A 25,235-nucleotide genomic window follows, 5' to 3' on the forward strand; every position below is an offset into this window, starting at 1 on the left:
AGTACATTAGTTTCAGTTTGTGTTAGTAGTCTAGTAGTTAAGCATGTTATAAAATACTTTTAAATTATTTAATAATTGTATCCTTTACTTACTTACAAACAACCAACAAATGAGTACTTTGCAGAGATGAATATATCTTGCAAATCAGAAACTTGTCTTCATTAAAAAAATTAAAGTTGATTGTAAAAAGAAACTTTTGTTTTAAAAAGATTTAAAACTTTTGATTTATAAAGAAACTTCTGCAGTATTTTGTGACAATTCAAAATAATTAAAACAAGAGAGAGAATATTTTTATGAGAGATGTCCTGACTTAATGTTAATTTATTAGGTACTTTAATTTGTGCAAGTAAATGTTTTATTGAATACAAAGTATGGACTTAACATCTGCAGGTGATGGGCATCACCAATCCTCAGCATGAGTTTAGAAAAAGATTAGAAGGCAACCTGTTGGCTAGCAGGAAAGATGAAGGTGAGGACGCTAAGGGCATAGAGTCCTAAAGTCTTACCAGCACCAGTCCATTTTAGCAACAACACAGACACAGCTGGGGAGGACAAATTGAGTGAAAAGATGAAATACAGGGGAAAACAAGCCACACTATGGGAAAGAGAAGTGAATGTGTGTATGTTTTTATAAGAAGGACATTGTACATAGACTAGATTGTACAGTTACTTTCATAAATATTCATTGAAAACTCTTCTCAAACACTTAAGGCAAATCCCAAGAATAGGATTGGATTGGGGGCAAATACTGAGGATGATGATTAGAAAAACCTTTAAAATTTATTTTGGTTTTTAAAATTTGAATGGCAGAGAGAGGTCTTCTATTTGTTGGTTCATTCCTCAAATGCCTGCAACAGCCAGGGCTGCGCTTGGCCAAAGCCAGGAGTCTGGAGCTCAAGCTGGGTCTTCCACATGGGTGGCAGGAATGCAAGCAGGTGAGCCACTGCCTCCCAGGATGTGCAGTAGCAGGAAGCTATGTCAGAAGTAGATAAGCCAGGCACTCTGATTTGGGAAGCAGGCCTCCCAAGTGGTGCCTTTATTCTCTGTGTCAAACACCTGCCAATATATTAGACTTTTTACATGACAATGAATATATGTATTAACTGCAGAATTTTTCCAAAGAAAAATTACCTATGACAACTTGGTGCAGCAGTCTAGTTGCACGGTAAGCCCATGAGTGTGGGCTTGGCAAAATTACACTTATGCTTGGTGTATCTGTTTGAAAACCACAACATATTTAACCCAATTACTAGATCAGATTGAAATTTGGAGTATTTCTCTTTTCTCATACTTTCCTGCAGAATTGTTTGGAGTTACAATTTTACTTCAGTCAACAGCCATGTGATAATTCAACTAATCCATTATCCACAATGTGTAAGAGATGACGCTGGGCAAGGCAGATAATACAAAGTTAAAGGTAACCTGGGCGTGGGCATCTGCTTCATGGAAGATGCTATGTTTGGAGGACAGAAGTAGACAGAGGTCAGGATCTGCTCCTTGTATGAGCCCTGTGGCCTTCTTAAGTCACTCAGCCTCTGGTTTTAGAGGGCCACCCAACTCCTAGAACTGTTGGAACAGCTTTGGAAACCAAAAATCTAGTAACAGAGTTGGCCCTGACTGTGTCCTTCTTTGCCCAGTTATTTTGTAGAAACTCAAAGCTGGCAATGCAGTATTCTCTAGGTTCATTTACATCCTGCATGCCCCCTATAGTTTTTATGAAAATAAAATTGAATATTACATGGAAGAACTCTCTAAAGGAGGTTCTCAGCATAAATAGGTGATTGAATTGATGACGTTGAATCTTATTCCATTTCCCTGAAGACCCAGGGATGGGGGAAATTGTTTCTAAGGGAAGTTGCTCAGAAATGTTACTAGAGATATAGGAGAGAAGAAGAAAACCTTAAAAGTCATCAAAAATACCAAAACAAGCCGAAAAAAATGTGTGTGTAGTCGGTCATATTCTTCTAATTGTTAACAAATTAGAGGTCAATAAAATGAAAGGGGCTTTAAAGTATACAGAGGCTGACTCTTCAGTAAAGACAAAATTTTTAATAAAATAGAAACAATATAGAATTGCTATGATAAGTCATTTCATGGAAGCAATCTCATACTTTGATGTGTGTTAGAATAACCAGGGCAGTTGGTTCAAATAGTTTCCTAGGGCCCCATCCTCAGAGATGCTGATTCTGTAGGTTTGGGTGAGACCTGAGATTCTTTCACTCTAACAAGTTTTCCACATGATTCTGATGCTGCTTATGCATGGACTACTCTTCCAGCATCCTAAAAGGTTCAGAGTCAACTTAACTCAATTCCTTATTGTGCCATTCATTAGATGGGTAGCAAGTTACTTACTCTCTTTTTGTCCTCAACTCTGCAATGCAGGTATAATAATAGTACTTTTTCCCCAAGAGTTGATTTAGGATTAAATAATTTAATACAAGTACAAGCAAAACAATAGATGGCAGCAAGCATACTTAAGCATTCAGTAAATGAATACTCTTATAATTATTCACTTTAAAATCATCATTATTATCAAAGAGATTTTAAAAGCCCATTAGTTTCTAGCTGATATCTAATTTCTTCTTCTGAAACTTTACCATAGCATTCCCAGGCCATATTTTTGTTGCTGTTGTTGTTTCAAAAAATCTTTAATCCTATTAAATTTAACAATGAGAGTGTAAAATCTTGTGACTGATTTGTTTTTCTGTCTTTGTTTCAAAGTATGGCTCAAATCAAGTAATGAAATAAGGTTGTTACATTATGCATTCTTGATTAATTTAGTTTGATTCTTATTCTTTGTTATATCTTATTCTCCTAGACTTATTTTCTCATTGATTACTATTATCTCTTTTTCTATTTTACTTAGTACTGCCTATTTTTTAAAGATTTTATTTATTTATTTATTTGAGAGGTAGAGTTATAGACAGTGAGAGGTAGATACAGAGAGAAAGGACTTCCTTCTGTTGGTTCACTCCCCAAATGGCTGCAATGGCTGAAGCTGCGCCAATCTGAAGCCAGGAGCAAGGTGCTTCTTCCTGGTCTCCCAGACAGGTACAGGGGCCCAAGCACTGGGTCATCCTTCACTGCTTTTCCAGGCCACAGCAGAGAGCCGAATCAGAAGAGGAGCAGCTGGGACTAGAACCGGCACCCGTATGGGATATCGGCACCACAGGTGGAGGATTAACCTGCACTGGCCCCAGTACTGCCTATTTCTGTAAACTGTTTCAACACCCCCTTGTATTAAATGAGGCAGATTGAAAAATATACTGGAAATTAAATGTATGCTAAAACACTGAGTATGATGTATTTGCATGATTGAAAATATACAGATGCACGTAAGCAACTAATGAAAATGAATTGACACAAAAATTATAAATACATAGAAACAAGCATTGAGGTGTGTGGCTTACGTGAATGGCAGGTCAGTCCCATGTAACCTGTGCCTGTGCAGTCACAGGAGAATGTGTCCCAGGACTGGGAGCACTCGCCTCCATGTTCGCAGTGGCTGGGCAAACACCTAAAAGAAAACAGACACAATTGTTATTTCCCTTTATCAAGCATCAGGAAGTCTTATTTGTATGTATGAAACTAACAGATTCCTGTTAAACAACAGCAAATACAAGAGAATTCTATGACCTATGATGACTGTAGTGATAAATTTAGTAGAAATATATCCAGTGGCATGATATTCATTATTTTATGTATCTGTAGTAGCTGATTTTTCATGGCATCTTATTTTTTTCTTTTTGACCCAAGTGACAAAATGCTAACTCACATGTGGCTAACAAAATCAATAATAATAACTGAAAAGTGATCCCTGTTAAATATAAGAGTGGGAATAAGTGAGGGAGGAGATGTACAATTTGGGACATGCTCAATCGGACTTGCCCCAAAAGGTGGAGTTAGAATCATGCCAGGGGATCCCAATACAATCCCATCAAGGTGGCATGTACCAATGCCATCTCACTAGTCCAAGTGATCAATTTCAGTTCACAATTGATCATGATGATAGGTCTAAGAGTCAAAGGGATCACACAAACAAGACTAGTGTCTGCTAATACTAGCTGATAGAATCAAAAAGGGAGAGAACGATCCATCATGGGAAGCGAGATACACAGCAGACTCATAGAATGGCAGATGTCCTAAATAGCACTCTAGCCTCAGAATCAGCCCTTAAGGCATTCAGATCTGGCTGAAGAGCCCATGAGAGTATTTTAGGCATGGAAAGCCAAGACACCCTGGAAAAAAAAAAAAAAAAAAAGAAGACTTAGATGAAAGATCTCTGCGAGTGAGATCCCAGTGGAAAGAACGGGGCCATCAAGGAAGGAAGTAACTTTCTCTGAAGGGAGGAGAGAACTTCCACTTTGACTATGACCCTGTCAGAATAAGATCAAAGTCAGAGAACTCACAAGGCTTCCATAGCCTTAGCAACTCATGACTAGAGCCTAGGGAGATTACTGACGCCATAAACAAGAGTGTCAAATTGTTAAGTCAACAACAGGAGTCACTGTGTACTTACTTCTCATGTGGGATCTGTCCTTAGTGTGTTGTCCAATATGAAGTAATGCTATAACTAGTACTGAAACAGTATTTTACACTTTATGTTTCTGTGTGGGTGCAAACTGATGAAATCTTTACTTAATATATACTAAACTGATCTTCTGTATATAAAGAGAATTGAAAATGAATCTTGATGTGAATGGAATGGGAGAGGGAGCGGGAGATGGGAGGGGTGTGAGTAGGAGGGAAATTATGGGGGGGAAAGCCATTGTAATCCATTAACTGTACTTTGGAAATTTATATTTACTAAATAAAAAATAAATTAAAAAAATAAAAAAAGAATTTAAAAAATCAATAATAATAAACAAATTTGCTATACTTAACTGCTACAATGAAGACTTTCAAAAGGAACAAAAGGAAGACAGGGAGGTGGAAGAATAGGGGGAAAAAGTGACAGGACCATATTCGATCGTGGAGTAAAACAGTTTGGGAATTTTGGGTAACATTTAATGTAGGTCAGCTCATCATCACCTTTTATATTTAGAATGAGCAATCAGTTATTGGAAGACTTAGTATTGTTAAGATACTATCCAAACCAATCTACAGAGTCAATATAATCCTATCAAAAATCCAGTGGCCTTTTTTGCAAAAATATAAATTTCATGCAGAATTCACAGGAACCCCTAAGGGACCAGGAGTAGCCAAAACAATGTTGAAAAAACCACAAAGTTGGAGGTGTCATACTTCCAGAGTTATGAGGGAACATTTCCTTGTGGAAATGGCAGAGTTGGTAAGAATACAGGTCTTGCCTACTTGGGTCCAGAGAAGGGGCAGGAGAGGGGCTGAGAGGTCCTGAAAAAGACTGCCTATTTGTGTTGGTGGACAAAGGTTAGGCAGGGAGCTGAGATAAGAAAGCTGCCAGGAGCCCCACAGTCCTGTGTTTGGCTCCTCTAGGGACCCTTTGAGAGGGATCTGGGGGACTAAGAAGAAACCCCACCAACTTGGCACCCCAGCAACATACCTCCACTTGAAAGCCAGGACTTTGACTAATTGTATGCAGCTAATGAGAGCTTATTCTGTTTTCAGAGCATAATAGTTATGAGCAACCAGTATCACAGCTTTTCAAATATTTCAAGGGCCAAGGATTGGTAAAGTGTGTGAGGATGAACCCAAAGCAGACCCTCAGCATTGGGTAGGAGTGAGAGCTGAGGATGGGATGAAGCTAGGGGGAAAGACCCTCTGGTCTCTGCTTTTATAAATCAGCTGAGAAGGTTGGAAGGGAAAGTGGCCTCATTAACATTTCTGGGTGAGGGGGTGAAGGGGCAGCACCCCAGCTTGGGGAGTTTCTAGAGGCAAAGGAGCTCAGCAGCTCTGTACAAAGGCACAATTAGAGTTTTTGATTTCGATTATAGGAGTCTGGTGGAACTGGGGACGTTAGAAGGTAAAACCTATCCAAACATGAGACAGCCAGTATGTGTGGCTCTGCCATCCAGGGAGCCCACTGTTATTTTTTAGTCAGACTAAAAAATTTGATTTAAAAAGATAACTTCAAGAAATTCAAATGGCCAACAGACACTCGAGAAAATGCTCAGGATCACTAACCGTCCGTGAAATGCAGATCAAACCCACAATGAGGTTTCATCTCACTCCAGTTAGAATGGCACCCATACAAAACAACAAATGACAAATGCTGGCGAGGATGTGGGGAAAAGGTACCCCGGTCCACTGTTGGTGGGAATGTAAACAGTTGTAACCACTGGGGAAGACAGTTTGTAGATACTTTAGAAATCTGAATGTAGAGCTACTACTATATGATCCAGTCATCCAACTCCTGGGAATTTACCCAAATCAAAAGAAATCAGCATCTGAAAGTGTTATTTGCACTCCATTTTGAGAATCAATGATTGTTTATAGCCCTTGTCTCTTCCTTGTTGAAGAACAATGTTTTGTTTTTTGTTTGTTTGTCTTTTCCTCATTCATTGAACTCTTTTATTTAGAGTAAGGTTAAATATTTGATCATTAAGTATACTGAAAATAGATCATTGTAAAAATTGTGGGAATTGGAGAGGGAGGGGGAAGAAGGATTAGAGCATGGGTGGGAGGGAGTGTATGGAGGGAAGTGCCACTATATTCCTAAATCTGTACACATGAAATATATGAAACCTGTATAACTTAAATAAAATAAAAAAGGATTAAAATATTTCTTATCTTCTCCACAGTTCATTGAATCTGCCATTATGCACATATCTTCCTTGATCTCTGCAGTTCAAACTTTTCTAGGAGAGATTTTCATTTTCTCTGTAGAAGATGCAGTATTGGGTCACTGATGTAAATTAAAAGAATAATAACTTATCAAATTGTCCTGTCCCAGAAAATGTCATCTGACTGATGGAGTATGTTTGCAAGAACTGGCTTGATGATTATGAATCCAGTAACTTGGGACCATATTAATAATGAAGTATTGGTCTTCTAATAAATAGTATCATTTGAAAAATACAACTAAAGGTGCAGTTTTTTAATCCTCACTGCAATTATGATTATTCCATTACCTATGGGAAGATGATAGAGAACGAGAGAACAAATGGAATTTTTTCCCCAATTGACTTCATTTTATTTTAAACTTTTAAAACAAGCATGCTAAAATTACATGGGGTCTCCTTACCTGTCTGTGATGCCACACGAGTCTATCTGGAGGTCCCTGAAACTCCCCAGCACTCCCTGCTGTACTAAGATGGGATCTACTACTGCATCATCAATGGAAATAAGCCTCAGGCAGCCCTGAAACCCTTCCAGGGGGCTGCTGCATCCATATCCAGAGCTGTTGCCAGGGCAGCCTGAACATACAGGAAAGAACCAACTGTTACTTTGAAAATATTGCCCATATTTATTTTATGAGAACTGTTTTTTTGTGAAATTTATTTTATGAGAACTGGTTTTTTTTATGAGAAATGCTACTTAAAAATTGTAGTTTGGGGACAGTGCTGTGGTATAGCAGGTTAAGACATCTCTTGAGATGCCCACACCCCATTTCAGAGTGCTGGTTCAAGTCCCAGCTTGGGGAACCCTGGTGGGGGTCCTGGCTCTTAGCTACATTCTGTCCCAGCCCTGGATGTTGCAGGCACTTGGGGTGTGAACCAGTGGGTGGAAGATCTCTTTCTCTTTCTGTCACTTTGTTTTTCAAATAAATAAATATTTTTTAAAAATTATATTTTGGTTGATTTGTAACTTGTCACAGATGAGGTTCTTACTCATATGTGGAAATAAAAAATTGATCTGATAAGATAGTAGATCAGTGCTTACCAGAGATAGGGTACAGAAAGAAGGAGAAAGATTGGTTAATGGATACAATGTTACAGCCAGATAGGAGAAGCAAAGTTCAGTGTTCAATGTACAAAAGGGTGAAAAATCATATATATTTGACTTTGGGATTTCAAAGTATGGAATCGAGAGCCAAATTACATTCTTAGTATTCCACCTCTGGCTCCCTGAAACTCATAGTCTTGCCTCGTACAATGTATAATAAATTCCATCTTAAATAATTTCAAAGTCTTAGCATTAATTTAAAAGAGCAAAATCCAAAGTCTCATCTAAGATTAAAGGCAAATTCTTTTGGCTATGAACTTCTTTAATGCCAAAAACAAATTAAGAATTTCCAATGCACAATAGTGGAACAGGCCCAGGGTATATATTTCCATTCAAAATGAGGGAGATGGGGAAACAGAAGGGTAGAACAATCTGATCAAATCAAGATCAAAGCCCAGCAGAGCATACATTAAAATCTAAAACTCTGTGTCTGGCATCCTGGGTACATTGTGGCAGGTTATGGGCTCCCAAAGACTCGGTCAGTCCTGCCTCAACAGCTTTACTGGTTGCAGTCCATGCTTCAGTTTTTTCAGGTTATCTGTGTATCTCTCTGAGGCATTGCTCTAAATGGGGCTCTCCAGTGCCTCCAACCTTGTAACAGGTCTCTGTTTGGGATTCTAAGCTTTTCCATGAAATCATGTTGGAAGGAGTCACCATAACCCCATAATTCTTGCATTCTGCATTCCTATAAAACCAGTATCACATGAATGATTCCAGATTGTGTTATCTGGGTGAACAATACTTGCAGCAGCCTAATGTATGGCTCCAGTTGCAGGGTGCTTTGATGATTGAATATAGTGAAATGAATCCAAAAGCAGGCATGGACAAGCTCTTGGAACAGTGCCCCAGGTTTCCACGAATCAATTCTGCTTTTCCAGTCCTCTGAGCTTGTGATGCGGGGAGGGAGGGGTGCTTTGAAGATTTCTGAGATGCCTTTAAGACCTTCCTCTCATTACTTTGTCAAAAAGCACACTGCTCCCTTTAACTTAGGCTAATCCCTTTAGCAAGAGGTTTCTGCACCACAATTCCCTGCTATAGAACATGTATTTTCTTGGCCACTTCTTTGGTGAACCTTAGAATTTTCAAATACTTCTATTCTGCTTTTTCCTACCGATTCTCACTGTAAAACATACTAATAGCAGCTGGTAACACCCTTGACAAAGCCTGAAAGCTTTGGTGCCTTCAAATATCTTACACAAAAGAAACTAGTCTGTCATCTTAGGTTTGTCCTTTCAGAAAGTACTGAGGAGGATACGACAATTCCATAACCCTTCTGGAAGGTGAAACACAACTTAGGACAGATGCTCCGACCTCATCAGCTCTCAGCTCCCAATATCTTATGGAACTATAGTCACAAAAATAATCAGATTTCCTGGGGTTTCCCCTCTCTGCACAGTGAATCCGTGGTGGCTACTGCCTGGATCTCTGGCAGCTCTTCTGCATTATAGCCCCCTTTGTTCTTGTTCAATGCTATCATGAGTGCCTACACAGTTCAAATGCAGTTTAAAGTGTCTCCACTGTTTTTGCAGGTCCAGCCAGTTCCATCTGAAGTCCCACCCCAAACTTTGATTTCATCCAGTCCCTAATTCCAGTCCTCACTTCTGGGTCAGATCCATCCTTAGAGCCAACTGCCACCCTCTTTCTTGACCCAACTATGTTCTTCTACCTTTTGGCAAAAGTTCAACAATGAGAGCCAGTGTCTGAGGCATCCCCATTTCTCTCCCCACTAGCAAGGCTGTGTCCCCGGTCAGTCCTTCCCAACAGAGGACAGCAATGCCTGGTACCTCATGCCTCCATCCCCTGTGCCCAAGGCAGTCCTCAGGGATGTCACTCATTTGCTCAACCTGAAATTCTTCTTTAGTTTCCCCCGGTAGGAAACACATCTCCAAGGAAAAACTGCCCATGTGGAGAAAAATAACTTTTTTTCATGTTAATATACCCAAGGTACTTCATGTTTTTCTTTTCCTCATAAGAGGGTAACGGCTTCTGTCTGTGCTATGTTTGGTGTGGGCTTTGGTGGTGGGAAGGTGACAGTGGTATTAAAGTCCACACCCATGCTGAGTTCCTTTGTTGAACCTTATTCTCCCATGATGCCATCATCACGCAAATAAGAACAATCTAAAAAACAAGATGCGAAGAACCTGTAAACATCCTGCCTGAGTGTCTGGTTCAACTCCTTTCCACTCCTTCCTCTTTACCTTAAACAACTTGCAGCTGTAGGGAACAGGTCTGCAGAGGCATCATAGGCCTGAAAATTCACACACCAGGCTCCAGGAAGTGTCACAGCCAAGTTGCTTCATGTGTCACCCAATGGCTGGGAACTTGAATGGGGCTGGCGGGTGCCAGACTCTGAGTTTGAAGGAAGAACAAGTCTTGGTCTTGGATTTCTTTGATAATGCCTGCCCCTGGGAAGCCCCTTTTACTCCCTATTAAAGGCTGGGATGGACATGGAGACTCTTGATTTAGCCTTAAAGACAAGCAGAGGCTCCACCCACTGTTTCAGCTTTTCTCACACTTCAGAGAAGCAGCAAGGACAGAACTTCTAGATGTGTGTGTGCACAGGTACAAGGCTTCTGAGGTCCACACCCATCTCTGACCCAAATGAATGAATGGCCCTGCCAATGGGTCATCTACCTTTGTCTATCTCATATCTATCTTAGCTTGAGAGAGAGTTAGGGGTGAATGGAGCAGGGATTTAACTGTGTGCAACAACCTTCTGACAGTCAGACACTGGACCAGAACCTCAATGCTCTGGCTCTTAGAACACAAAAGTGGAGAAGCCACCATTAGCTCTGACAGAGCTAATGTATAATAAATTCCATCTTAAATAATTTCAAAGTCTTAGCATTAATTTAAAAGAGGAAAATCCAAAGTCTCATCTAAGATTAAAGGAAAATTCTTTTGGCTATGAACTTCTTTAATGCCAAAAACAAATTAAGTAAGACTTGAGGGGATGCAAAGCAAGTTAGGGAAGATTAATTTTTTCAGAATATATTTGAGAGCCCAACATTGTTGTGTATGGCATCCCATATGAGCACTGGTTCAAATCTCAGCTGCTCCACTTGTGATCCAGTTCCCTGCTAACAGGCCTGGGAAAGCAGCAGAAAGTGACCCAAGTGATTGGGTTCCTGCTACCTATGTAGGAGACCCAAGTGGAGTTCTGGACTCCTGGCTTCAGCTTAGCCCAATCCCAGCTGTTGTGGTCATTTGGAGAGTGAACCAGAGGATGAAAGAGCTCTCTCTCTCTCTCTCTCTCTGCATGTGTGTGTGTGTGTGTGTGTGTATGTGTCTCTCTCCCTTTCTTTATAACTCTGCCATTCAAATAAATAAAATAAGTCTTTAAAAAATACCTGAAGCTGTTGACTTATAATAAGGGGAGATTTATTTAACCTACAGCTTGGAGGTTTAAATTTAAAATAGCATGGTACAAGCCTAGGCTCTGGTGAGGGGCCCCTGATGAATGATGGAGTGTGTGCAGAGGGAGGTTCACAGGGTGAGACAAGAGGCAGAGAGACTGCCCGTATGGAACCCTAGAGTCATCACTCAGAGACCACCCAAAGAGATTTGGCTCAGAGAAATCACATTTCTCCACAGAGACTAAGCACAGGGAGCATCCCAGAGATCTCCCACTGCCCCGCAGGGAGGAATCTGCAGGGTCTCGTGGGGATAAAGTCATCTCTGGAAGAGGACTCTGGCAGTGGGCAGTGGGAGGCCTCTTTGTGTTATTTCCTTGGGGTCACTAGGTAAGGTCCCTGTCTTATGATGATCGTGCATGAGGTGTCCACAAAAGGTCTTTGTGGGGTTTGTGTGTGAGCTCTCCGTGTGGTAAGGAAAGTCTGTGTGAGATCCCAGGGAGGTCTCTCTGGGAGGTCTGGGTGGGGTTGCATGGCACATCTCTGTGGTCTTTGTGGGGGTCTCCATACAAGGTCTTTGGCAGATGTCTAAGTGAGGGCTGTTTAGAGATCACACAGAGATCCTTCACTGAGACAACATAGTAACTTCCTGTGGGCTGAAGGAATCTTCCCCCAGAGACCTTGTGTTGCCCAGAGACTTCGTTCAGAAACTTTCCTCAGAGATTTCAGAGGCCTCCCATCAAGAACTTGCATAGGAATTTCAAAAAAAAAAAAAAAAGGGGGGGGGGGAGTCTCTACAGAGACCCACTCAGATTCTCACCAGGAACCTGGCATGCAGACCTTACCTAGGTACCTCTCATAAAGAACTGAGTAGTCACCAAAAAACCTGACATTCACCCCTTGGGAACCTGAGCATCCAGCCTTTGCCAGGCCCTTCTTACTGGGTACGAAACCACTCAGCAGACTGGCAGCACAGGAGAGACATGATCAGTTGCATCCCCCAGCTTCCAAGAAGCCCAAGACACCCAGATATTGTCAGCACTGCACCAAGCGAGGTTCCATAGTCGGGGAAATGCTGGCAGTTTTTTTTCACTTTTGTATGTCATTGCCTCTGAACCAAAGAATCCCGGTTTCTACATGTAGATCTGTGAAGTTCTTCCCTCCACAGGTTTTCATTAGCTTGAACTCAGGCTCACAGGTTAGCAGATATGGGAAACGTTCAGCGAAATCTGCTCTGGCCCTGCCAAGGCAACCACAGGCAGGATGCAGAAATTCAATAAACTTAATTTTTAAGTTGATAATTTTGTATGGCCCACGAATGATGGTATAAATATCCAAATAGCCCTTGGCAAAAAAAAGTTTCCCTATCCCGTCTGGAGGATAATAAGTTAAAAAAAATATTAAAATGCTGCCAACATCTAATAAAAGAAAATGACTTAATTGTTATTACCCAATCAAAAGACATCAATGTCACATTTTTTATTTTCTTGAGAACAAGATCTGCACTTGAGATAGATGACTTCTTCACTTTGGAAACATGATAAACTCTTAGAGCAAACTGACACTGGGAATGAAATAAACCAGCAAAGAGGCATCTGATTCACTGTGGCTTCCCATTACTTTAGACATAAGAACTTGCATCAGATTTTCAGGGTCTGTTTTCTTTTTAGCAAGCTATTATTAATGCAAAGATGTTTCATAAATAGACCAAGTATCTTCAATATTCGTATTATATCATCTGACAAAATTATAATTCCAAATATTATCTTATTCCTTAAGATGTAGTTACAGTGGGGCCAGGCCTTGTGGCACAGCAGGTTAAGCAGCCATTTCAGATGCCTACATCCCATGTCAGAGTGCCAAGTTCAAGTCCTGTATACTCTGCTTCTGATCCTGCTTTTTATTAACCTACTTGGGAAGGCAGCAGAGGATGGCTCAGTCTTTGGATTGCTGCCACTCATATGGGAGATGGGATCCAATTCCTGGGTCCTGGCTTCAGATAATAATCCTGGCTGTTGCAGGCATTTGGGGAATGAACCAGTGGATCAATGGATGGAAGATCTGTTTCTGAGTGTGTGTGTGTGTGTGTGTATGTGTGCGTGCGTGCGCACGCATGCCTTTCAAATAAATAAACCTTTTACAAAATAAAGTAATGACCTCAAATGACATTACAACACATTTCTAGGATGTAAAAAAGTCTTAATGTTCAGTTAACATGACTTAAACAAAGATTTATTATTTGAAAGGTAGAGTTAGAGAGGGGCAGAGGGGAGAGACAAAGATAGGTTTTGCATCCTTTGGTTTACTCCCCATTTGGCCACAATGACTGGAGTTGGGCTGCTCTGCAGCCAGGAGCCAGGAGCGTCTTCCAGGTCTCCTAGGAGGGTTACAGGGACCTAAGAACTTGGACCATTTTCCACTATTTTTCTAGACAGGGAGCTGGATTGGAAGCAGAGCAGCAGACTCAAACCAGCACCCATATGGAATCATGGCATCATAGGCAGTGGCTTTTCCCACAATGCCACCACGCCAGCCACAGGATCCAATTTCTTAAAAATTATGTAAAGTACATTTTTTTGAAGATAGCCAATAGGGATCCATTTTTTGTTTATTACAGGAATGACACATGGCTTAACATGGTTTCAAAATCTCAGCAAATACATCACTTAATCTAAACTTGAGATAAACCCACGGCCTAATACAATTACCAGAGGAGAAACATGTTAACTTGTGAACTGAAGAAGGTGTACATTTAATCAAAACTTCATAAAGAGAGGCTTCACTTACTATATATTCAGCAATTCCAAAGGAATGCACTTTAAAAAATTATTTTTATTTACTTGATATGTAATTGTCATGAATTTTTTGAAGACAAACTCATATGTATAGATTTCAAAACTTTTTTTACATCCAAATAAACTTATTTTTTAATTCAATTTTCCATGAACTTTGAAGTACCCTTGTAAATATTTTTTCAGAATTTTGGATTAAAGTTGCCCAGTGTATCCAGAAATTCTGAATATTTGTCAAATGTTCATAATAATTTGATATACTTAATGTGTTTTCTTCACTAGTAAGTCACAGTTCAATAATTTGTGCAAAACTGCAATGAACAATGTGCTTTAGGAAATATTCCCATCAATCACTCTACATTCATCTGTCATAAAACTGACTCAGATGACTTGTAAATCAAATTTTCTGAGAATAAATTTGAATCTTGATGTCAGAACTAACTATGGAAAAAATGGAGAAAACAAAAAGAGATCCCTTTCATTTTCAAAATAATTTATATTAAAACATTTTTCTAGAAATGGAATGTTTTTAAAGCTATAGAAAAATACTCTCTAAATGATTTTTGAAATACATTGCAAGTTTCAATTTAAAGTAGATTTATATTTAAAACTGGTCTCATACTGCTTTCAAGAAACTATGCACTCCAGAGCACAATGTGGAGGTGTGGCAATCATGTGATGATTTTTTAGTACTCCAAGTAATGAAGATCTTTTCCCAAAAAGATAGTAAAGTTACCATTCTACAGTGTTAATTCCTGGGAGTCACATCTCTTTATGGATCATAACATAATAGTTTTGTACACTATTACGATATAAAGATCTCCCACAGGAGACATTTCTGGTGGTCACTGTTATTCTGACATTTCTACTATTCAGTCACACTCACACCATTGGCAAAGAGAGGCATCCCCAAATCTAGAAAACCCAAGGCCGGCCTGTGGCTCAGTAGGCTAATCCTTTGCCTGCAGCACTGGCACACCGGGTTCTAGTTCTGGTTGGGGTGCCAGATTCTGTCCCGGTTGCTCCTCTTCCTGTCCAGCTCTCTGCTGTGGCCCAGGAGTGCAGTGGAGGATGGCCCAAGTCCTTGGGCCCTGCACCTGCATGGGAGACCAGGAGAAGCACCTGGCTCCTGGCTTCAGATCAGTGTGGTGCGCCAGCCACAGCGGCCACTGGAGGGTGAACCAACAGTAAAAGGAAGACCTTTCTCTCTGTCTCTACCTCTCTCACTGTCTGCTCTGCCTGTCAAAAACAAACAAACAAACAAAAAACAAAAAAAACCCCGAGAGTTCCCTAATTGCTTAATTCACACACTTTCCAAGGTCAGTTTCATAACCACTCCTGTAGCATGACCAGTCTTTATTATTGTGCCCAGGCTATGTGAATTATTGCTTTTCCTAAACAGGTGCAAGTCTTGGGGTTACTCAGAAGTTTGCTATATTTTCTTTGGATGTATTGGGTTTTTCATTTATAAGATTTCTGTTTGGTTCTTTCTTTCTGAAGATATTTATCATTCACATCACGTATTTTTCTAACTTAATCAAACTGTATTCTCTTGCAGTTCTTTTTTTTTTACAAAAATTAATTTTTTACAAACTTTTACAAAAATTTAATTTTTTACAAAAAATTCTTTATCAGGCATTCTTTCAAAATCAATCTTTTTGGAGTCTGATGCTAAAAAGTGCCTGTGTCCTTTGGGATGTTTCACGTTGCCTTGTTTTTTGATACTTCTTGTGTGCTTATGTTGATATTTGTCACGTGGTGGGTCAGTAGCCTTTATCCTTTTATAGGGTGGAAAATGTTTTTTCCTTAATGTGTGTCTTAGTGTTTATTGAAGAAATTTGCCCAAGGTTCCAGTTGGATGACCTCAGCTGAGGCTGGGTTAAGAGCAGATTCTGCCCAGGGCTAGGCAAGTGGATAGGAAAGGGTAGAAGGAGAGTGTCTGGGCTGAGACCTCAGAGCTGGGAGAGGATGTTGAGGGCCAGGCTGCTGGTTCCACATTCAGGGCTGTACTACATTGTCCCTTACCTACGTGGAGAACCTCTTGACCTGTCAATTCACACACAGAACACCAATGTCTCATTGAGTAATAAATCTATCTCTTTCCCAAAGGCCCCAGGGAAAGTCAGCCCAAAGCTGAACTTTTTGCCTGTGGGCTCATCCCCATTCTTTAGGCACAAAGACATTGTTGATATTCAGACATGCCACCACCTTCACCTCTATGGCCTTGAAAACCTCAGCCTCCTGGATATTGCTATGGTAAAATGCTTTGGTGTTAGTATCAGTTGAACAATGACACCATCTTCCTATATCTTTCTCCATTGTAATCAGTGGTAGCAGTGTTGGGGGCATGGGGCACTCATTCTCTATTCTGGCAAAGTTGCATGGGTATTGTGGTAGCCCTTGGTAGTGGACATAAGGTTGAAGTTACTAGAGTACCTGTCCTCACTCCCAGTGGGACAGACACGTCCCAGCAGTGTCTATGGTGGCAGGGGTGCATGGGTTCCAGCAGTGGTGAGCACAGCCCTGGGTTTTGGCAGTGGCTTGCAAGTGGGGAAACAGCAAAGGTCATGGGTGAAAGCATGCACACTGTTAGTGCCCTGGGAAAGGATCTTCTTGCTCTTCTGAACTGTCTGCCCCTATAGTGCAGAGAAATGCCTGGAGTGCAGTTCTGATGTCGCAGCTGTTCTGCTGAGTCTAGTTGGGTTTATGAGGCTAGTCTTTTTGGCTGGTGCTGGAATGTCTGTGAGTTCTCAGGGATGCAAATATATGGGGGCTTCTGGCCTCAGGGCAGTATGGATCCAAAGAGTGACTCCTTTCTCAAGATGGCAGCACACTGCTGCAGCCTATGCTAGTGGATTAGCAGGGAGGCAAGTGTGAGCTCCTTCTCTAAAGCAGCTACCTTCCACACTCCAGCTAGATATCTTTGGCAGATTCTAAGCAGTAGCTAGGATTGCTGGTGTTCAGCATCTGTGAAGATGGTGTCTGCTGGGGTACTCCTGTTTATTCATTCCCTTGCAATAGGTTCTCTATGGCTGTTGGGCCAGTGTTGAGGCTGCCAGTTCATGTTATCCCTCTTTATGCTGCCATCCTTAGTTTCCATGTCCTATGAGGTTTCCATAGCTACATTGTTGCGTTCCTCCTTGCTTCTGCATCTCAGGAGTGGCCCAAGAAGAATCCATGCAGGAGTGTCATCAACCCAGGGAGACTCTCAGGTTCTGGAACATTCTGCCACAGTGATGCCCGGCACCAGGGAAGGCTGCAGAAGCAGGAAGCAGAAGGGAGCCTAAGGTTCTCCCTGCAAAGGCCTCCCTTGCAGCCTCCCCAGCAGGAGACCACCAGGCTACAGGAGGGCAGGCCCAGGGACCAGGGCAGCTCTCCTGTTGCCCACAGCCGCCTACGGACCTCACCACACAGCGCCTTCTCTGTAGGAGCAGCGAACTGGGCTAGGCATACGAAGGGCCTGAGCAGCCACAGGAAGCTCACTTCGACATCTCCCCCTGCCTCTCCCCAGACCTCTGCTGCACACTGGTGCTGGGAACGTACTCTGGCAGGATGCAAGCCTCCCATTGGCCACCCTCCATGGGAAGCTCACCCCGGGATGGAGGCACGGAGGCAACTCCTCCCCAACACTGACTCAGAGACCAGCCCTCTCCCCGTTCAAAGCCTCTCTGCCACCTTCCTGTCATGGATGTGCAACTGGTTTGCACTCCCTGCCCCGCCCACTGCGGTGTAATTCTCCAGTCTACACCCGATAATATCATGTGACATAGTACCGACTCAGTAAAGAGCTGTTTCCAGGAAAAAAAAAAAACAAAAAACAAAAAACAACTCCCTCCTTGAGCAGTCACCTCAACATGTAGCTATTTGTTGCTTTGATTTTTCTGTGTGGAAAAGGGTCAAATACAGGGAACCCCCATTTGGCCATCTTGGATTCTCTGGCTCTTATCTCTTTTTAAAAAAATGTGTTTTGAAATCCATCACAGGTAGCAAAGAAACAACTGGGTCACAAACGCACTACTCAACAGAGCTTTGAGGATGGGGCTTCTGCTTCACTTTCACAGCTGCTCTGGGGGATCACCAGTGTTCAGATAATGGAATTTATAATTTGTGTGCCTGCAGTCATATTTACTTTCATGTTGTACTGTCTCCATCATAATTTCAAAATGATCCTAGAAAGCAGTTAGTAAAATGTGAAGATTTTTTAAGATCCAGAAGCAACTAAAACATCGATTAGCAAACATATCTTGTTACCAACAGAGCGAAATGACATTTCTAATGCCCAAGGCCTTTCTGCATGAATATCCACATGAATGAGACTTTTTATAGTTTCAGTAGCCCCTGCCTTCCAAGCTCCCTGATTTTAATTTCTCCTGGCTGTTCTCAATCGATGAGTGGAGAGATATTCTGTGAAAGGCTGATGTGCTGACTGCATTATCATGGTAAGAATGTTCCATGGGGTCGGCGCTGTGGTGCAGAGGGTTAAAGTCCATCCTGCAGTGCCAGCATCACATATGGGCGCCGGTTTGATCCCGGCTGCTCTGCTGTTGATCCAGCTCTCTGCTATGGCCTGGAAAAGCAGTAGAAGATGGCCCAAGTCTTTGGGCTCCTGCACCCACGTGGGAGACCCTGAAGAAACTCCTGGCTCCTGGCTTTGGATCAGCTCAGCTCTGGCCTTTGTGGTCATTTGGGGAATGAACCAGTGCATAGAATACCTCTCTTTCTCTCTGGCTCTCTCTCTGTAACTCTTTCAAATAAGTAAAATAACTCTTTAAAAAAAAGAAAAATGTTTTGCTGGTAATAAAGAGAAACTGCAATTACTTGATTAAGTTCAACTTTGGCAAAACATCCTCTATTTATCAGGCAGTGAGAAATTTGCAATAGACTCTGGAGGATCTAATGATCTGGGGAACACCTCAGTGTTCCTGGGTGCAAGCGTAGCAAGCAGCAGAAAAGGGAACAACAATCACTTAGCATGTTGACAATTTCAGCGTATGGTGATGAAAAGAAGCTCCACTAAGGGAATCCTATTTAAAATCAGTCTCAAGGGGTGAGTGGTTAGCCTAGTGGTTAAGATGCTGCTTAAAACAACACTCTCCCACACTGGAGTGCCCGAGTTTGATACCCAGCTCTGACTCCGGCTTCCTGCCAGTGCATACCCTAGTTGGCTGTGGTAATGGCTCAAGTAATTTGAGTTCCTCCCACATGTGTAGGAGGCCAAGATCGAGTTCCCAGCTCCCAGCTTCAGCTCCAGCCCAGTTTCAGCTGTTACAGGTATTTGGGGAGTGAACCAGTGGATGGGAGCTCTCTGTCTCACCCTTTGCTTCCCAAATAAATAAATACTAAAATCAATCTCAAATATGGTTCTTTAATTCAGCCTATCTGGCGGTACATGTGCATTTCTGCCCACAATTCACAATTTTTTCTCAATATTCTCACTGAAACAAGAGGGATCCAGAATGATGACTATAATTTATTTTCTTGAAATATAAGACAGATTTTCAGTGTGCTTATCTCACATACACACAAATAGTAATTAGATGTGCTATGATGGATATATTAATTAGTTTGACTATGTTGTCAGTACACAATTCATCACATTGTTTCTTCACAATGTGTACCTTATACACAATTTTTTATGTGCCTATTAAATATTTTAAAATAAAAAATCAAAACAAAGGGATTCACAGCACAGCAGCATCAGTGGAACGGAAGGGGCTAAGTTGCGCACAAACACCTAGCTGGAAGTCTCCAGAGCTCCTTCTCCACACAGTAGGCTGCTGGGGTCAAACAGGAACAAAATGGGCAACCCAGGCCCTTTCAGTTTATCACTCCAACCCTCCATCTTCACAGGGTCTCTCTGTCTCTATGTCCTCATTGCAGCCCACCTTAAAGAATTTCTTTTACTTGATTTCGTCTGTGAAGACCTTTTCTCTAGATGTCGCATTCTGAGGTATGTATGAATTTGGGGGACAAAGAATTAATCCATAACATAATTGATCTCTGATGCCAGTGCAGTTTTACCTGTGTACATGCATATTTGGGTTGTGGTTATTGTGCATGTGTTAGGTAGGAAGTTAGAAATTCGCCCACGTGTTAGTGAGGGGTCTAAGGAAAACAAAGCACTTTCAGAAAGGAAAGGAAGGAAGCAGGTCTTGGAAGCAGCCCAGTATTTTACACTACAAAGTCCTGCCCATACCCTGATAACCTCACAGGTGGTTCCAGCCTTCTCCCTAAGGAAGGCTTCCCAGGAGACTCCTCTCTGCGTCGCAGCAAGTGGGCTACGCAGTCTGATAACATTGGATAAGAAAACCTTGGGAAAATTTTTACCTGTTTCACACCCAATGAACCAGAAGAGGGAGGAGGAAGAGGAGAAAGGGGGGTAACTTGACCCTGTTTCTTTATGAGGCCAGTCTGAATACAGACTGAAAGCTCAGTTTCTCCTGAGACACCCGTCCTGCTCCATCAGGTGATTTCAGCCTTCAGCTCTCTCAGTTCTTTGCTGAGATGCCGCCTGGCAGGTCCGGTGTATGGTGTATTCTCTTCCTCAGACTATGTAGCCTTGCTTTCTCCAGTCTGAATGGATGGGCACTCTCTCAGCTTCTACCTGGAGAGGGACCCAACCATTCTGATGGATGCCCGGCCTCCATTAAACCTTGCTACCTTGCTTACCACTATGCTCTGTAACATGCCTGAATTCTTTCTTGCACAAAGAAACTATTCCACTCATCTCCACTAACACATGTATTTCAAACAGCTTATGGTCACCTCCCACACTTTTGGATCACAAGGGGACTTTGGAGTATATGGGATATTTACATATGCAGAGTCAAGGATTGGCCTTACCATTTCTACATCTTTGTCCCCTTTATGATCATGTATATTAGTTTAGCTTGAAGGCCACGTATAATGAAAGCAAAACAAGAACCAGAAATTTTGACTTTCTGTTGAAGCCAGTCTCCTTGCTCTTTTTTTTTTTTTTAAGATTTATTTATTTTATTTGCAAGTCAGAGTCACACAGAGAGAGAAGAGGCAGAGAGAGAGACAGGTCTTCCATCCAATGGTTCACTCCCCAATTGGCCGCAATGGCCGGAGCTGCACCAATCTGAAGCCAGGAGCCAGGAGCTTCCTCCGGGTCTCCCACACGGGTGCAGGGGCCCAAGGACTTGGGCCATCTTCCACTGCTTTTCTAGGCCACTGCAGAGAGCTGGATTGGAAGTGGAGCAGCCGTGTCTCGAACCGGTGCTCATATGGGATGCCGGTGCTTCAGCCCAGGGCGTTAACACTGCGCCACAACGCCAGTCTCCTTGCTCTTAATGTACCTGTTTTTCAACATATTCTTGGGGAGAAACATTTTCCCTTAAGCTATTGGTCAAGTGTTTTGAACTGAAAGGGAATGTATAAAAATGAAGATTCAGATAGAGGTCCACTGTCCCTGAAACAAATTATTACAAACTCAAGTTTAAAACATCTGTTTAGGGGATAGCACAGTAGCTTAAACAACTGACTGCAATGCTAGCATCCCATATTGGAGTGAAGATTTGAGTCCCTACTGCTCCACTTCAGATCCAGCTCCCAGCATGTGGGAAAGCAGCAGATGTACTTGAGTCCCTGCCACTATGTTGGAGACCTGGATGGAGTTCTTGGCTCCTGGTTTCAGTCTGGCCCAGCCTCGGTTTTGTGGCCATTTGGGGAATGAACTAGTGGGTAGAAGATCTCTCTATCTCTTTCACTCTGTCTCCCTCAAGCCCCTGTCACTTTGTCTTTCAAATAAATAAAATAAATTTTTTAAAAAAATATACCTCTGAGTTTAGAAGAGCATGTAGGCTGGACTATGTACTGATCAAAATCAAAGTCCCTACTGGTCTTGGCTCTTAATTGGAGAATGTGCTTCCAAGTATATTTAGTTTTTTGGCAAAATTCAGTTCCTTGTGATTGCAGGAATGAGAACCCATTTCCTTCCTGGCTTTTAGCCAGGAACTATCTGCATCCCTTGTCACTTGGCTCAACTTCAGTGCAGCTTCTGATCTCTCTGACTTCCCCTCTGCCACAGCTCTCTTGTATTTTCATTCTGCTTCCAGAGTCGATCTTTTAACTGCTCATGCAATTCCACTGAGCCCACCCATATAATTCAGGGTACACATTCCTTCATGAAATATTTGCTTTCAAATGCTTGTCTTTGGAGAAGCATCAAGTATTCTCCGAAGTAAATGGGAATATGTATGAATATATATTCTCAGAGAGTACAATGTGTTAAATTTTCTACTGTTTATTTCAATAGTTTATTTCCGGACTTATTTCTTCTGGGCTAGCAGTTGTGAAAACAAAGCACTGTGGATTAAACTCATCATCTGTTTTTGTTGTATAGATTTTGACTGTCATTCAAATAAAGAACACCCTTGTTCAGATTGTTGCTCTTTTGCATTTGGTTTGTCAATATCATATATAACAAAGCACACACAAAGGGTATCTTGGTACTCATACTTGGAAATCCTTAATTCAATGTTATCTTCTGCACATGAAATTTCTCAGATCACTGATGACCTTGGGCAGATTACTGTTCCTAAAGATAACTGTGTTCTTTAGAAAAAGCATGGACAGCTGTACTTTTTTGAGGGTTTATGTCCATTCAACAGAAATGAAGAAACTACTTGACGTCTTCAAAACATTAAGCTCCTCAAATTTACTTTACATCTTCCTAGAGGCAACAAACATCTAATTAGAGAGACAAATGTACATAGTATTGAAAAGTAAATTGAAGCACAATAAAATGTAAGAGTTTGTACTGACAGTGATACATGAACAGAGCAGTTTCAAATGAGAAGTGGTTCAAGGATTCCACCAAGGGAATGGAAGGGGAGGTCTTGAATAAGCCAAACACTGATGTAAAACTTGTGTTTGTGTGTGTGTGTGCATGTATATGTGTGTGTATGACTGGTGACAGTTGCCCAGTTGCCTCAATTGGTCTAACATTCTGGAAAGTCTCCACATATATAAGTTAGTTTGTGGCATCTGACTTAATAGCCTTAAGTTTGATTTTTTGTTAATATAGACATTTACTAAAAATAGCCCAAGTTTTTGCTTATGTTTGCAAATCATGCAAGGTTAAAGTCACTTATGAAGCCTAGCTGGCTCTGTTTGTTCAGGGATCCCTCAGGCCATTTTAATTTACTTTACCATTATAGATCCCGTGTGATTTATGACAGCTCAGTAAAATCTTTGAATACATGTGGTATTATTTTTGGAAATGTACTACGGATTCTGTTTTTTTAAATCACATATATTGGGGACAGCACTGTGGTGCAGTAGGTTAGGCATCCACCTGTGGTGCTTGCATCCTGTGTGGGCACAGCTTTGAGTCTCAGTTGCTCCACTTCCAATCCAGCTCCCTAGTGATTTCCTGGGAAAGCAGTAGAAGATGGCCCAAGTGCCTGGGCCCCTGCACCTGCTTAGGAGACCCAGAAGAAGTTCCTGGCTCCTGGCTTTGGATCAGCTCAGCTCTGGCTGTTGTAGTCAACTGGGGGGTGAACGAGTGGATAGAAAACCTTTCTATCTCTCCCTCTCTCTGTCTGTGACTATGCCTCTCAAATAAATAAATCCTTAAAAAAATCACATATATCGATGAGACAGAATTCAGTATACAGAATTGTATGTAAAAAGTCTTTTCTGTTAGTCCTATATTTATGTTTGAATTTTAAGAAAGGATATATTACACACTAATAAATTATATACTATAAGAAAAGATATATTAAACTATCCAGTAAAAATTACACACAGCTGAATGATCTAAGTGACTATCATGTTATGTTCCCACTAAAGTGAGCAGAGAAACATGGCAATCTGTATTCATCATGGAATGTCCTACTTAATCGAAAATTTTCTAACTTGAAAATGAATTATCATATATGTGGTGATATTAGAATAATAGAATGTTTTAATATAGAGGTACTCATGTTCAGATGTGATGACATTTCTTTACATAATTGTTATCTTTGCTAGAGTTTCCAGGTCTAGACATCCCATCTTTGGATTCACATGTTCAGAGAAGTGTTCTAGGATCCATAGCAGGGCTTGTTGTTACAGTTTTTGGCACTTCTTTTAATAATAATAATAATAACAATAATAAAAAGGTTAAGTTTCCTTTCCATGTCAGTTGTCTTAGTCTGTTTAGGCTGCTATAGAAGAATCCCACAGAGTGAGTGGCTTACAAAACAAACATTTATTTCTCATACTTCTGGAGGCTGGGAAGTTTAAGATTAAAGTACCAGAAGATTCAACATCTGAGGAGGGCCTGCTTTCTAGCTCAGAGATGGCTATTGGTTGTTGTGTCCTCACAAAGTAGAAAGTGAGCTGCAGAGCTTTCTGGGGTCTCTTTCATATGACCATTTATGATGGCTCCATCCCCATGAGTCTCCCTCCAAAGCTTCCTGACATTGCCATCTTGGAGGTTAGAATGTCAATATATGAATAGACATAGAATGCCAATATCTACGTTTAGTTCTTTATACCAGTGTAACACCAGTTGTATTATGGATCCATTTAACATGTTTGCCTCCTATGAATTGCTTTTTGTTTATTGTTTCCAATGACTAGAAACTCTATATATTTGGTTTTGATCTAGGACTTAAATCTATATCATAAATAAGATTGTATGTAAGTCAAAGACTTTGTAAAATACGATTTGTCTTGTTTTTAAAAAGTAACCGTTAGAAATATAGATTTATTTATTTGTTGTGAAGATTTAATGTTCGAAAGGTCCTACTTTTTTGATTACTATGTGCAGCTAATGTTCTGTGGAAATATGAAGTTATTTAAATAGCAAGTAAACTTTCTGCACTATTTTTATATTGGAAAGAATAACTGATTAAAGTTTTTATGTTCTTTGAAAACTGAAAGGTATTAAACAGAAATAAATGATTTTATAGTATTAACTCGGTTTAACTATGATGGAAGACTTAGGATATGAGGCAATAGAGATAAAAACAGTCCCATGGCCAACATGCTCCATCTGTCTTCACTTACCTCCAAAATAATAGATGTTGCCTGAAACAATCAGCATAGGCACCAGGGGCAGAACAGCTGTGTCATCACCTACCACCACAACCAGATGATTCCATTTAGCAGACAGAGATACAGAATGCCATTGCCCATCGTTTAACCCACTGCCTGGAGGACATAAAATGAAAGACAATCATACTATGAACTTTGGAAACACTTGAAAACAATTTGA

At 41.1% G+C, this 25,235-nt stretch overlaps 1 protein-coding gene across 1 annotated transcript in view; it reads right to left on the bottom strand.

Annotated features, from left to right (window-relative positions):
- CNTNAP3 (contactin associated protein family member 3) overlaps window positions 1-25,235 on the bottom strand; it is a 247,828-nt gene that overhangs the window by 68,991 nt on the left and 153,602 nt on the right. The window contains exons 9-11 of the mRNA XM_089305409.1: window positions 25,028-25,171; window positions 7,163-7,334; window positions 3,411-3,517 (exon numbers count right to left, since the gene is read on the bottom strand). Coding sequence (XP_089161535.1) covers window positions 3,411-3,517; window positions 7,163-7,334; window positions 25,028-25,171 — 423 coding nt within the window. The remainder of the gene's footprint in view (window positions 1-3,410; window positions 3,518-7,162; window positions 7,335-25,027; window positions 25,172-25,235) is intronic.

Source organism: Oryctolagus cuniculus, chromosome 10 (genome assembly GCF_051225735.1).
Source record: "Oryctolagus cuniculus isolate XC-2025 breed Fujian yellow rabbit chromosome 10, ASM5122573v1, whole genome shotgun sequence".
Classification (NCBI taxonomy): domain Eukaryota; kingdom Metazoa; phylum Chordata; class Mammalia; order Lagomorpha; family Leporidae; genus Oryctolagus; species Oryctolagus cuniculus.